This window comes from Drosophila navojoa, chromosome 2 (genome assembly GCF_054131105.1).
Source record: "Drosophila navojoa isolate 15081-1374.11 chromosome 2, UAZ_NAV_1.0, whole genome shotgun sequence".
Lineage (NCBI taxonomy): Eukaryota > Metazoa > Arthropoda > Insecta > Diptera > Drosophilidae > Drosophila > Drosophila navojoa.
In genome coordinates, this window is record NC_142890.1 from 2,772,010 (window position 1) to 2,785,868 (window position 13,859).

The 13,859-nt window shown below is 37.6% G+C and overlaps 1 protein-coding gene across 7 annotated transcripts in view; it reads left to right on the forward strand.

Annotated features, from left to right (window-relative positions):
- LOC108659659 (very long chain fatty acid elongase AAEL008004) overlaps nt 1-13,804 on the forward strand; it is a 34,868-nt gene extending 21,064 nt beyond the window's left edge. For 5 of the 7 annotated variants that reach the window (XM_089256309.1, XM_089256308.1, XM_089256311.1 and 2 more), the window contains 10 exons: nt 2,788-2,973; nt 5,946-6,028; nt 7,079-7,186; nt 7,480-7,560; nt 9,348-9,431; nt 10,479-10,535; nt 10,600-10,705; nt 10,777-10,913; nt 10,990-11,145; nt 12,159-13,804. In XM_089256309.1, the coding sequence (XP_089112435.1) occupies nt 2,916-2,973; nt 5,946-6,028; nt 7,079-7,186; nt 7,480-7,560; nt 9,348-9,431; nt 10,479-10,535; nt 10,600-10,705; nt 10,777-10,913; nt 10,990-11,145; nt 12,159-12,533 (1,245 nt within the window). In that variant the 5' untranslated portion in view covers nt 2,788-2,915 and the 3' untranslated portion in view covers nt 12,534-13,804. The remainder of the gene's footprint in view (nt 1-2,787; nt 2,974-5,945; nt 6,029-7,078; nt 7,187-7,479; nt 7,561-9,347; nt 9,432-10,478; nt 10,536-10,599; nt 10,706-10,776; nt 10,914-10,989; nt 11,146-12,158) is intronic. The other 2 variants (XM_030391160.2, XM_030391159.2) reach the window with 2 other exon arrangements.
- Nucleotides 13,805-13,859: the final 55 nt, after the last annotated feature.

Here is a 13,859-nt window from a genome sequence, read left to right on the forward strand (position 1 = left end):
ATTCATACAGCTGCAATATCGCAAGTTTTAACGAGTCAAAATAAAAAAAAAGCTGAACACACAGCGGCACTGTGTGTGTGTGTGAGTCATGCCAGTAGGAATCCAGGCAGTTCCCATTGCCCGATTTTCATTCAAGAAAATTGCTGAGCGGCTCTGCGCAAAAGCGGCCCAGAAAGAGCGACCAAAAGAGAAACCCTAGCAAGGAGGGCTAAGGTTTTTCAAAGTGGGCCCACTGAGGGGATAAAGAGCCGCCATCACGTGATATTGTGTGTGTGTGTGTGACTGTGTGTGTGTGTGACAACGTGGCGCCGGTTAAGCGGCATGTTGCTGTCTGAATTCGGCGCCCTGGAAACTGAATTCGTTACGGGCTCGGTTTCAGCTTCGGGTTTGGGGCTTGTACTTGGTTCGTTTTGGGGTTCGCTATTGCTAGTTGTTTTTATTTCGCTATTATTTTACTTTTCTCTTCTGTTTTGTTGTTTTTGGGTGTCGCTTTACATGCTCGTGTGCATTGTTGCTTCATGGTTTGGCTTTTGTGTGTGGGCTTACATGGAGCACACCACAACAACAGCAAGCACGCTGTGAAATCAGGTCAATGAAATAGCAATATTTGGCACGGCTTTAAAGCGTCGTCGCTGGCATCGCATTTCGTTGGCGCTTCTTCTGGCTGGGCGAAGGTGAGCCTGAGCCCCAGTGAGTCGCCTCCGCCGCCACCTCCCCTCTGGCATGTGGTGTTAGACGTCGGGCTGAGCCATTGCCACCCACCCAAAAACTTATAGACAAAGACTGAAGAAGAAGAAGAAGACTAAAATCAACACTTACTGTATATAGCTTCTGCTACTCTGTTGTTGTTGCTTTGTTGACAACATTTTCCGCTTGCACGTCTTGAGCTCTATTTATACTGTGTGTTTCTATTATCCGCTTTTGTCCTCTGACTTTGAATTTATTTGTATTCAGCTGGCATTGGCTTAGTTTATTGTTGACGACGTGCAACACGTACACGCTCGATAATTGGCTTCGTGGCATTAGCACGCTTTGACCAATTCATTAAAACTGGAATCAAAGTATCTCAGTTTGTTGTTGTACATTTTCGCAAGTGGCTAAAGGGATTAATTATTTTTTTCTTATATCTTAATCAATTTTATACGCTGTCACTTGCGACATATTTACACTGTTAGCAACTTATTCGAGTTTTGGTAAATATGAAAGGAAATTCCAATTCAGCTTAAGCATTACGAATGATCAAAGTCGAAGATTCCTCATACAAATTTCCCACTGTGTGTTGTCATAGCTTAAATGGACTTCAGTCCATTTCTCGTAATGATGAAATGTGGAGAGTCCATAATTTTATTTTTCTAGTAATGCCTACCTCTTTATTTCGCTGTATCCGATCAATAGTATAATGAAATTTGTCTGAGTGTAATTGTGTTAACAAGCTGGGACTTCGATTTTTACATCCGCCGCAGCCAGACTCGAGTCCATTAGTTCACTCACCCAATGAGGTAAGCAATTAGATAAAAGAGAAAGAGAGAGAGCGAGAGCGAGAGAGAGAGAGTCAGATTCCTTTGAGCGGAATATTATTTAATATTTACAGTAGCACACGGCGTATGAGTAATGTCGTTTTGCGTGCGTGTAAATGACGTCAACAATTGCTATTCATTTGGGTCTAGTTATTCATTTATTTATTTATGCAGAGGCCTGTCAATTGTACTAACATGGCTCTTGTTTCGGGCCAGATTCGTATTCGTACAAATATTGCTATGCCAAGTGCGTCTGCCAGAGGAAGGAGCTGCCCTGGCGTGAGAGGTGGCGTGCGGGGAGTGCACGGCCTGCAGCTCTGAAAATGCGCTGTCAGCAGCTGCGGCTGTTGCACTTTTTGTGTGTTGCCAAAAAAAAAAAAAAAAATTTGTTTGCACTGAGCCAATTGCAAAGCTCTTACGTGCTGCCAGTGTGTAAATGTATATTTAGGTGCAGTGCATGTGCATGTGTGTGTGTGTGTGTGTGTATGTGCTGATGTATTTGCTTAGTCAGTAAGCTTGTCTGTCCTTGAACTTTCGTTGCACTATGCGGAGAGTGCAAAGTTTTCTATTTACATTATTTAGTTAATGCCTTTAGACAACTTTGTGCAGTCCAATATTACTTTCGTTTCTCTCTGTAAATATCTATACATTACTCATACGTCCAGTGCGCTGCAAATGTTATGTAAAAATGCCCCAAAATAAATAAACATCTATATCGATTTCAGCTTATCTAGATTGATATGCGCTTGATTAGGGCCAATATCGTATCTTCAGTTTGAGCTCAAAGTCTACGCTTATCGTCGCTTGGCCACAAGCTAAAAGCCCGAAAAAAAAACCAGAACATCAAATTATAAACAACATGTAAATATGCCGCTCAAATGCTGACTGGGCACTTTCATGTATATATATAAATTTTATATACATATATATGTTTTATTTCATTCTTTTTTATTAAGTTTTAGTTTATTAACCTCATTTTATTGCTGTTGCCGCTGGGCTGGCTGTCAGTCAGTCAGTATATATAACACATATATATGTGTATATATAAATGTATGTAAATGTATTTATTTTATTTATCGCAATAATTAGTGGGTTGAAAGGCAACCGCGCTGCTTTAGTGTTCTCGTTTCTTTTTCAATACTAAATCAGCGTCTAGATTTATAAATATCAAGCATAATTTATGGCTATACATATACTTACATTCATAAATATATACATTTGTGTATTTTACATAGTTTTAATTTGTGTTTCTTTTCTTTTCTCATTGCAGCTCGACATCTTTCGCATTGCACTAGATGCATTGAACTATTCGGAACAAACCACCAAGAAAAACAGCAAGCAGCACACATACACACACACACAGAATCCCACTCACACACACACACACACAGCAACAAAATGGCCTTAATTATGAAATACATCGAGAGCATAAACAGATATATGGACACACATAGTGGTAAGTTGTGCCAGCTACTAGACATGGCTAACACTTACATATCTCTCTCTCCCTCTCTCTCTCTCTATATTTATATGATAAATGTATGCGTACAAACATGCATACCTATATACATATATGCATACATACATATATGCATACATATATGTTTAGGCCCGCTAATTTGTGTAACCTTGATGTTTCGTATTTGTTGTTATTATTGTTGTTGTTTCTGTTTGTTGATGTGCCCGCTGCTCTTCTTTCTGACATTTCTCTGCAAAACAGCAAAGGTTTAGCAAATGATTGAGTAATTTTTGACACCAGCTCACTAATTGCCCCAAACAGAGAGAGAGAGAGAGGGAGAGAGACAGAGAGAAAGAGAGAGAGGCGACAACTTTAGCTCAAATCAAAATTTCAATGTCAGTCAGTTTCTTGGCTAATATCAAATTTAGCCGGAAGCTCGCTAGGAAGCTCTTCCTTTCTCTCTCTCTCTCCCCCTCTCTCTCGTTCTCTTCCAAGCTGCATCCTTTATAGCATATATAGGTAGAGTATACGCACTCTCTCTATTTATTTTATTTATTATGCCACACATGCAGTATGCCTCCCCATCCTCCCCTCACTTGTAGAATTGTTTAGCGATTTCGACGCGCTAAAATTATGTTTCAACATGACATGGATACGTACTGGCATACCATAATACATATTCGACTTTAGATATACCTTATACATATGTATGGAGAGAGAGAGAGAGAGAGAGAGAGAGAGCTACCATAGCTGCTGCTGCTTATTTGACTGTGCGTGTCAGCATTTCTTGGGAGAGACAGACAGAGAGAGAGCGCGAGAGAGAGAGAGGGAGAGAGTTTGCTTTGGTTTGGTTATTTTAAGGGCGAACGTATAATATGTCTTATTTGCGCTATATCGGAAGTAAAGTAGCCATCAAATGGCGCCACTATAACAAAGCACGCACACATATATAATTATTATAACATCAGTCTGTTTACAAATATTGCTGAAAGAAGCAGTAGAGCACTCTATAGTAATTCTAAAGGGAGTTTAGTATTGGGATTTGCTTTACCATGTTAGGGCGATTGAAGTGCTGATAATGTTTTAGTACTATGTTAAGAGAGGTTCTTATTGAAGAGACTCATTAAGTTGTCTTACAGAGGTTTTGTTCAGCTAGATAGACAGATATATAGATAAAGAGATGAATATAAAGTAGATAGATAGATAGATAGACAGGTAAATGGATAGATACATGGGCAAATATTTGTAGATATGTAGATAGATGGATAGTTAGATTGATGAATAAATAGATAGGTAGATAGATAGATGGATGTTTCCATTTATGGCTCATTATATCTAGTTAATTTACTTTAGTAAAGAACTTCTTGTGCTTAGAATATATTATATATAAAATGATACCTTGTATGTACTATGTTAAGAGAGGTTCTTATTGTAGAGACTCATTAAGTTGTCTTAAAGAGGTTTTGTATAGCATAAAATGAATGATAGATGGATAGTCGGATATAAATATAAAGTGGAGAGATAGATAAACGGATAGGAAAAAATATAAAAGAGATGAATAAATATCTGAAATTGATGGATAAATAAATAGGCAGATATATAGATGGAGGTTTCCATTTATGTCTCATTAATTCTAGTTAATTTGCTGGAGTAAAGAACTTCTTAGAAGATGTGCTTAGAATATACTCATATACAATATATTCTATGTAGTTGAATAAAAGTCTAACCAATCAGAGCCAATATTGGATACCTGCTCTACTTTTCCGTACTTCTATATTTCTGTTTCTTCATTTGAGCAGAGATTTAACAACAATGTTACTAAACAAATTTCTAAATTGTCTTAAGCAATTGAGAAACTTGAACATTGCCCAAACACTTGAGACTGACAAAAATTGATCTGTCATTCAGACACAACTCAAGTTGTTTCAGAGTTTGGCACTTGGGCGAGCTCGTGCTTCATGATTAGCTAATGTGATAACCGGACGAGTTACCCTTTATTTTCGCAATCATTCATTCATTCAATCCATTTCGGTCACAATTTCACTTGGCACATTTGCTCAATCAAGTTCGCCTGCCTTAATTAATATTCGTTTATTAATTTTTTGTTTTTGGTTGTTCGAGCTTTTTCTTTTTTTTTTTTTTTTTTTTTGTTTCAACTCATAACTCCTTATGATTTGCTAATCTATTCATCAGACTGCGGACTGGGCCGCTGTTCAATTTCTTACAGTTTTATCATCTATCTATCTTTCATTGTTTTGGCTGCTTACGCATATATATTTTGTTATTGTTATTATTGATTTATTTATTTTGTGTCTTCCTTTTGCCGCTGTGCTTGAGCAATCGAAATTCGCGTGATTATTCGTCTGGTTGCATAAGTTATTCATGAGCTAAACAGTCGACTTGAGTTTACGCATTTTTATGACAATTATCGCTGCTAAACTAACTGAATGCCAAATGAAGGGAGTGAAGAAATTCCCAAAGCCATGCAAAGATGCATATAAATATTTTATAAAAAAATATATAAGTAATTAGATAGCTAAACTTGAACTCTGTAATTGTTGTGCATTAGCCGGGATGTGCTGCATCATTATCATTACCATTACCATTAGCCTCGCTAATGAGCGCAGCTCTGTGACATTGTCTCAGCACACGAACTTGCTACAAATCAGGGCCAATGCCCAATGCCCAATGCCCAATGCTAATGATGTTCAGATGATAACGCTTGTTTCGTTATCTTATATAGATACTTACTATCTAGATATGCGAGCATGTAACTGCTGTTTTACACAAGATAATAACAACAACAACAACAATAACAATAATAATAACACTTTATAAACAAACTTTGGAAGTAGGAAAAACAATTTCAGCATTAGCTAATGAATTGACTTATTTATATTTAAATGATTTATACACAATCTAGCTTAATCATTCTTACTAACTTCTCTCCTTTCTTTCCAATTGCCCAGATTCAAGGACAAAGGACTGGCCCATGATGTCATCACCCTTCCCCACACTGGCCGTTTGCCTCACATACGTCTACCTGGTTAAGGTAAGTCGTCACACTGGCCGCTATACAACAGGTGTTCTGCTGGCTTTATGGCCACTTGATTTGGCCATATGGCTAGCCACTTAGTACACAGATTTGGGTCGTACTCCAGACCAGACCAGAACAGAGCAGCCGCCACTCCGACGTAATCTCAAGTGTTATTACCATGCGGCAAGCACACACAACGTGGGCGTGTACTCGCTGATAGAGTCTACGCTTTTTTATTTTTTCTGTCCGTGTTTGTTGTTTGTCGCGCTGAGCACGTTATATTTATGATTCAGTTACATAGAAACTAAACTCAGAGCGAAAATGAATTTTTAATCATAAGGCGTTTTTATAATCAACCCGCTGATAAGGCAGACAGTGCAGTGACTCAAGTCTGTAGGTATGAGAAATTCCAGTAGTATTAGACGACGATATCTACAATAGAACTCTGATTATATACAACTTTGTAGAAAGTCAAAGAAAATGCACCTGAAAACGAGGCCAAAAAGCGATTAGATCGAAAGCAATTGATAATGAGTTGAGAAAGGAGTTGAATAACTTTAAATGGAAATGCTTCTAAGATCGTAAATTACGTAAATATATAGATATATATAATCTTGTTTAGTCACTAGTGTCTGGCTCATAAAGCCAAGCTGATAAAGATAGCAAATGTTTGTCTGCAGCATAGACGCAGTAGTTTATCAGTTAATGATTTATCAAGCTAACACGAAAACACATATACAATATATGCTTTCCAAAAAGGAAATGCTCTAAGCGGCAATCAATCATAAAGGCATTTCTAATCAAATACAAACTTATAATTTAGACATATGTCCACAAAAAATTTGGCAAATTATCGAGCTTTATCTGCGCGCCTTATCTTGGAAATGGCGAAAATAAAACGCACAAAATTCGCCCCTCTACTGACCTATAATATATGTATATGAAATATTTCTAAAAAAATTCACATATCATTAGATTCCTATCTAGACAGATCGACAACACTTCTAGCTGTTATCTCTATTTAAACAGCCTTGCCTAATCAGTTGCTTCTTCTTTGTCACTCAGGTGCTTGGGCCGCGATTAATGGAGAACCGAAAGCCTTTACATCTACAGAACCTGCTGGTCTTGTATAATGCGTTACAGGTTGTATTTAGTGCGTGGCTCTTCTATGAGGTAAGTGTCGATTACAAGCATGAACACACGAACAAACATATCATCATCAACAACAACAACAACCACAACAACCACAACAACTTTATGGCTGGCGTCGTCGTCGTTTTGGCTGCTTGCTTAACTGGCCCGCAAAGCGTTTAAATGACAATCAACTTGCAACTTGCAACTGGCAACTGGCAACTGGCAAATGTTACTGCGGCTGCTGGCGCTTTTAATGTGCACTTTATTTTATGTTTTTCTTACGTTCTCTCTATCTCATTTTTCTTTTGGCATTAATCTGATTTTGTTTTTAGTGTTTAATGGGCGGCTGGTGGGGTTCGTACAGCTTCCGCTGTCAGCCGGTGGACTATAGCGATAGTGCCACATCTAGGAGAGTAAGTGTCCAAACAAAACAACAACAACAACAACTCAAAAGCCCCTATATATAACTCTGTGTATGCAGTAGGAAATGCCCCTCTGAGTGTCTAGTGAAAGTGAAAAGCATAGGGAAATTGTCTCATCCAGAGTTCCCAGTTTAGATCACAGATCTTATATATTTCTCACATATATACACATATATATATTTAAAGTTGTGTCCAGTGAAACGGTACTTACTCCGCGTATATAGCTACATAAGTGGATTTCATATTTAACTATTTATTTCTTTATTTATATGCAATCGCTTCTGACTCAGTCACAAATCAAACGATTTTAACCAGCATTGCTTCATTCAACATATATATACATATTTGTTTATTTATTTTTATTTTCCTATTATATATTTCTCTTATAATTTATAATCACATTTAATTAGCTTTTTAATAATGAGAAATCAGGGTATAATGGTTTTGTTAAAATGTATGTAACAGGCAGAAGGAGGCGTGGCAGACCCCACAAAGTATATATATTCTTGATCAGGGCGACGAGCTGAGTCGATTTAGCCCTGTCCGTCTGTCTGTCCGTCCGTCCGTCCGTCCGTCCGTCCGTCCGTCCGTCCGTCCGTCCGTCCGTCCGTCTGTCCGTATGTTTGAACGCGTCGATTTCAGAAGATACAAGAGCTAGAGACTTCAACTTTTTTTTAAAATGTCCGTATATATCACGCGGATATCGAGTTTATCACTAAAAAACGATAACTCATTCCGATACTTTTTTATCGATAAAAAACCTTATCGAATATCACTTAAATAATTATATCTCCTACATCTTTCAAGCTAGAGTCTCCAAATTTAAAATGTATATTAAGACGCATGTCATACAATTTCGGTTTTTGTTAAAATTTACCCCCCACCCCCAAATCCACCCCCTCAGCCTCATCTTTGTAAAAGTCGTATATCAAATACTAGAGACTTGTGCTTCGGTATACACATACATTTAAACAATATGAATACGTTCTGAAAGTTTCATTACGATCGTACGTCTAGAAATTAAATTATTCAACAAATAAGTTCTCCTAATATTGCCAACACTGCAGCGCAACCCAAGCGCAATCTCCTGTATATGTGAGTGTGTGTGTGTGCGTGTATTTGTTTGCATGAGTGCGTGTGTGGGTGCTAATTATTATTGAAATATCAGTTGCTTGTAGGGTTCAGGGGATCTCGTAGTCGAGCAGTCTCGACTAGAGCTTTCTTACTTGTTAATAACTGCGTCGCATAAAAACAATTACCAAGCGAGCCGTGCAAAAAATTGTAGCTGGTTTCTATTTAGCGCCCTTAAATACACATACATATACAAGCATACATGCGTATGCGTATATGTAGTTCTATATACATGTTCTGTATATAAGAGTATGGTAATTAATTTGTGCAAAGAAAACAAAAACATGATCGCTTTAAATAATTTTACTGCTTATTATTTTTTAATTAATATCATTTAAACGCTGTCTACTAACCCCCCCAAAAAAGAAAAAACTCCAACTATGTGTGTGTCTGTGTAAATATCAATGTGTGCGTGTGTATCTGTTGTATTTGTGTGTGTGCCATGCCCAATTCTTTACAGCTTTTACACCAATTGGAAGCCGCTAAATAAAAATGCCAAAACGCCAACGCAAAATCGATGCCAGCAAAAAGAAAAAAAAAATCATCATAAATCACAACAACAAAAAAAACATTTTCAAAAAAATCCAAATTTGATATATGAAAAGAAAAAAGAAAACCAAAAACGAAAATAAACTCTACATTTGCAGATAGGAGTTTCCGGTTGGCTAACAGGACATTATAGCTTCCGATGTCAGCCAGTTGACTATAGTAATAATCCTAGAACGTTAAGGGTATGTGTTAAACTGACAAACGACGTTGAATAACGATATTGATTAGCTTCTATTGATAACGATAAACTAGTTGATAAGAATACATTTGGTGTGCTTGTGTGGGTGTGTGCGCCTGAATTGGTTTTGGGCTGATAATATAAACAACAAAATACCTAGATACTTACAATACCAATATTCAATATTATTATATAAATATATTTTTTATCAACTTTGGGTACACAGCGATAATAAAATGTTGCACCTATTCGTACACCTAAACAATAACCCAATTCTGTATAATATATAATTACAACTCATGCTAACCAACAACAACAACAACAACTAGATCCTAATCCAGATCGGAGCATGTGTTTGCCGTTTGCATAACTGTCCGCACCCTAAAAATTGTGTAACTAAAACAGATCGATAACAATCGTTATCGATACCCATCTCTCTTACAGAATGTAGAAAACTCTGGACCCCAAAATAAAACACCTACCCATCCAAAAAACTGGAAACTGTTTACAAACTATCTATATCTCGCTAAACCCCCATATATCTATATATATATATGCAACCCCCCCAAAAATATACATATACCTAAGACTCTATTTACCGATGGCCAGGCAACTGATTTCTTCAAATTTTCTCAAAAACCGTTAATCAATTAATTGAATGTTTATACCCCCCTCCAACTCTACTATATCTTTTGAACTATCTGCTGCATTTTGACAATTAATATACTTATTAAAGCGTGCGCATGAATGACTGAATTGAATTGAATTGAATTACAAAATAATTTGATTATGATTTAAAAACAATAAACATAAATTGAAGCCTCAAATTGAGTGTGAGTGATGGAATAGAAGCAATGGCCAGGCCGTGCTTGGTGGATACCCTAATCGACATTTGATCAAGTGTTTCATACATGAAACATACGCAACTTAGGGTATTCAAAAGTCTGTGTGTGAGTTGATTTAATTTCAATTTTCGCCTGCTCAAAGCCTTTGCTAATCGATTCTCTAATATTTTCTCTGCTGCTGCCTCCTCCCACTCCCGCCCACTCAGATGGTTCATGCGTGCTGGTGGTATTACTTTTCCAAGTTCACAGAGTTCATGGATACGGTAAGTGTGCTGACGCCCATTCACAATGTCGCCCAGATTCACAATATTTGTTGTTCGTTTGCAGATTTTCTTCGTGCTGCGCAAGAAGACGAGCCAGGTAACAACTCTCCATGTGATCCATCACGGCTGCATGCCCATGTCGGTGTGGTTCGGTGTTAAGTTCACTCCAGGTGCGTTTCCTGAAAACGGCCAACTGTGCTGTCAGATACCCTATAATGCGCCATATATATGCATCTTCCAGGTGGTCACAGCACATTCTTTGGCCTGCTCAACACATTCGTTCACATTGTGATGTACACGTACTACATGTTCTCGGCCATGGGTCCACAATACCAGAAGTACCTCTGGTGGAAGAAGTACCTGACTACGCTGCAAATGGTAAGCGGATTAATCATATCAATATTGCTATATAAATCAGTTTATTAAATCTGTGATTTATGGTCGCCCGGTGCAGGTTCAGTTTATTCTTATCATGGTGCACGCCTTCCAATTGCTCTTTATTGACTGCAATTACCCGAAGGCCTTCGTCTGGTGGATAGGCATGCATGCTGTCATGTTCTTCTTCCTGTTCAACGAGTTCTACAAGGCAGCCTACAAAAACCGTCTAATGGTAAGTGCCAGAACACCCTCTCAACTGAGTAAACAAAAGCCAGTTTTGCCTCTCTCTCTCTCTCTCTCTCTCTCACTCCACCTTTCCATCTCTCTTCCGGAAATGAGAGCATTTTGAGGTGCAACAGCTTCTCACGTCGCCCATTATGATAATTATCGGCCATCAAGGCGCATAGTTGAAAGGCCTAACCGAGGCCTACTCGCCCCGCCGTGGCTTCCCACGTTGCTTGAAAGCCATTTAAAGCCACACAAAATGTCATAAACATGAAATACGTTCGCATCGCTCGTATTCCAGATTCCGGATTCGTTCACGAATTCATGAAAACGAAAACCGTGCGAACGCTTATATCACATACGATTACATCCGATCTCTGTATGTTGCAGACGCCTATTGCAAACATCTGTGACTCGCTCTCGCTCTCGCTCTCGCTCTCTGTGGTCTAAATTCATTAACGAAATTTCGTCAAGTAGGTCTCGGGGGAATTGGGTTTACATTTAAGTCCGCTTTGTCCAACACAAAAGCGCCAAAAATGTTGTCGCTTAATGATCTTCCACGCTCATTGGGCCAACGTTGATGTCGACTGCGGCGGCGGCAGCGGCAGCGGCAGCGACGTTGGCGGCGACCCACAGCATCCATTGAGCAGCGCGCAAGTGAAAGTTGAATGAAAAAAAAAAAAAAAAAAAAACGCGAGACAAAATACGAATGAAAAAGCAAAAAAATAAAAAATATAAATAAAAATAATAAACAAACGCTGACAAAGCGTCTCAGCTGATTGCATAATATGTATTTCTGTTGTTGTTGGATATTTTATTTTTTTAGTGGGCCGCACACACACAAACATAAACAAAAGAAAATCCAAATAATGGCATATAATAAATTAAAATATACGTGTGTGTGTGTAATCACGCGTCGCATGCGCAACATTCATATCAATCATACGCACCGTGGGTCTGCAATTACAAATTAATATTTCCTTTATGTTTTCGTTCACACGCTTTTATTTGTTTTCGCAGAAGCAGAACGCAGCGCTGGCCAACGGACACGCTAAGCCGAACGGCTACTGCAAGAGCATCAATGCCCACGACGATCTGTTCTTGCCACAAACGACGACGACAGAGGCAGCAGCAGCAGCAGCCGCAGCAGCGTCAGCAACGGCCAAGGCCAACGGCAATGGCAACGCGGCGCTCAGCAATGGCCATGCGAATGGCCTGAAGAACGGCTATAAGACGCTGGCCAATGGCGATGCGGTGACGTCCTTGACCAATGGCAGTGCGCACAAATCGAACGGTGTCCTGCTCGCCAATGGCTATGGCAATGGCAACGGCTATGCCACCCAGCTGCTGGACGATGTCGCCCAGGAGCTGAAACACCGGAAGACACCGAAATAATATCGGGATAATGTGGGTCGGCGCCAACATAGAGCTTAGAGGAGAGGTCAAACAGAAGAGAGCACAGCCAAGCGCCCGGAGCAGCAATTCATGCTCCAACAGTCATAAGCACACACACACAAATCCACACATATACATCCACACATTCACACACTCACACTCACCCTCTCACACTCGAACAGCATTCATTTACATCCACATAAGCAGATATACATACAAGTTTCGGATATTGTATTGACATTGAAATAACTTTTAGTAAAGCATAAAAAAAAATATATATATATACATAAAAGTGAAACACTAGGGGCATATTGTTATTGGTACTAATTATTATTAAACAATTTAATTAATAATAATTGTAATGCATAATAATAATATTAATAATATTTGTTTTTACGGCGAGCATTCGCTCTGCATACTACAATCTGATGCATACATATTCGTTTTGTATATGTGTGTGTGTGTGTATGTATATACAGCGTATGTGCGCATGTATGATGCATCCATATATATAAAATACATTTTTGTTGCTTTTTTCTCTTTTTAACTATTTTAGTTGTACAAAGCTTTGTATAGAAAAACAAAAAAAAATACAAAAAAAAAAAAACAAAAAAAAAAAAATAAAAAAACCAAGAAAACAATTTATAAATTGAGCCTAATGCTTTATTTCACTAAATTGTATGTGAGCATGGAATTAATCTATGTATTTAAGCATAGAATTTAATTTATATACTTATATATATATATACTTATATATAAATGGCGAAAAAAACAAAAAAAAAATTTATAGTAATAAAATAAGTTGGTTCAAAAAAGTTTTGTAAATGTATAAAGAAAAAACAAAAAATAATAAATTGTAATTTAATATTAGTCGCAATATTTGTTGAGGAATTTAAGCAAAAGCAGTCAGAACTATTTAAGTCAAGCAACAAATACTATAAACAAACAACAAATTTGTGGAAATTCACAAATTTAAAAAAAAAAAAATCCATACAGAACAATTACATGTTTCATTAATTTATTACAAATAAATTATGCCACTAAACTACAAAAATTTTTGAAGGCATGCAACATTAGCATGCGACAGCAACTTACGACAAAATCAACAAAAAGAAAAAACCCCACAAAAATATACACATACTATATATAAAATATGAATAAGATAAAATCAACAAAATTCCCAAAACAGCAAACTTTGTTGGCAGAAAGAAAAAAAAAAAAAAAACAAGAATAAAAACAAAACAAAATCGAAGCAAAAAACATAAACAAAATAGACTCTAAGTCCCACACAGTCTAGGTTCCATAGGTATTCAATTGCAATACATT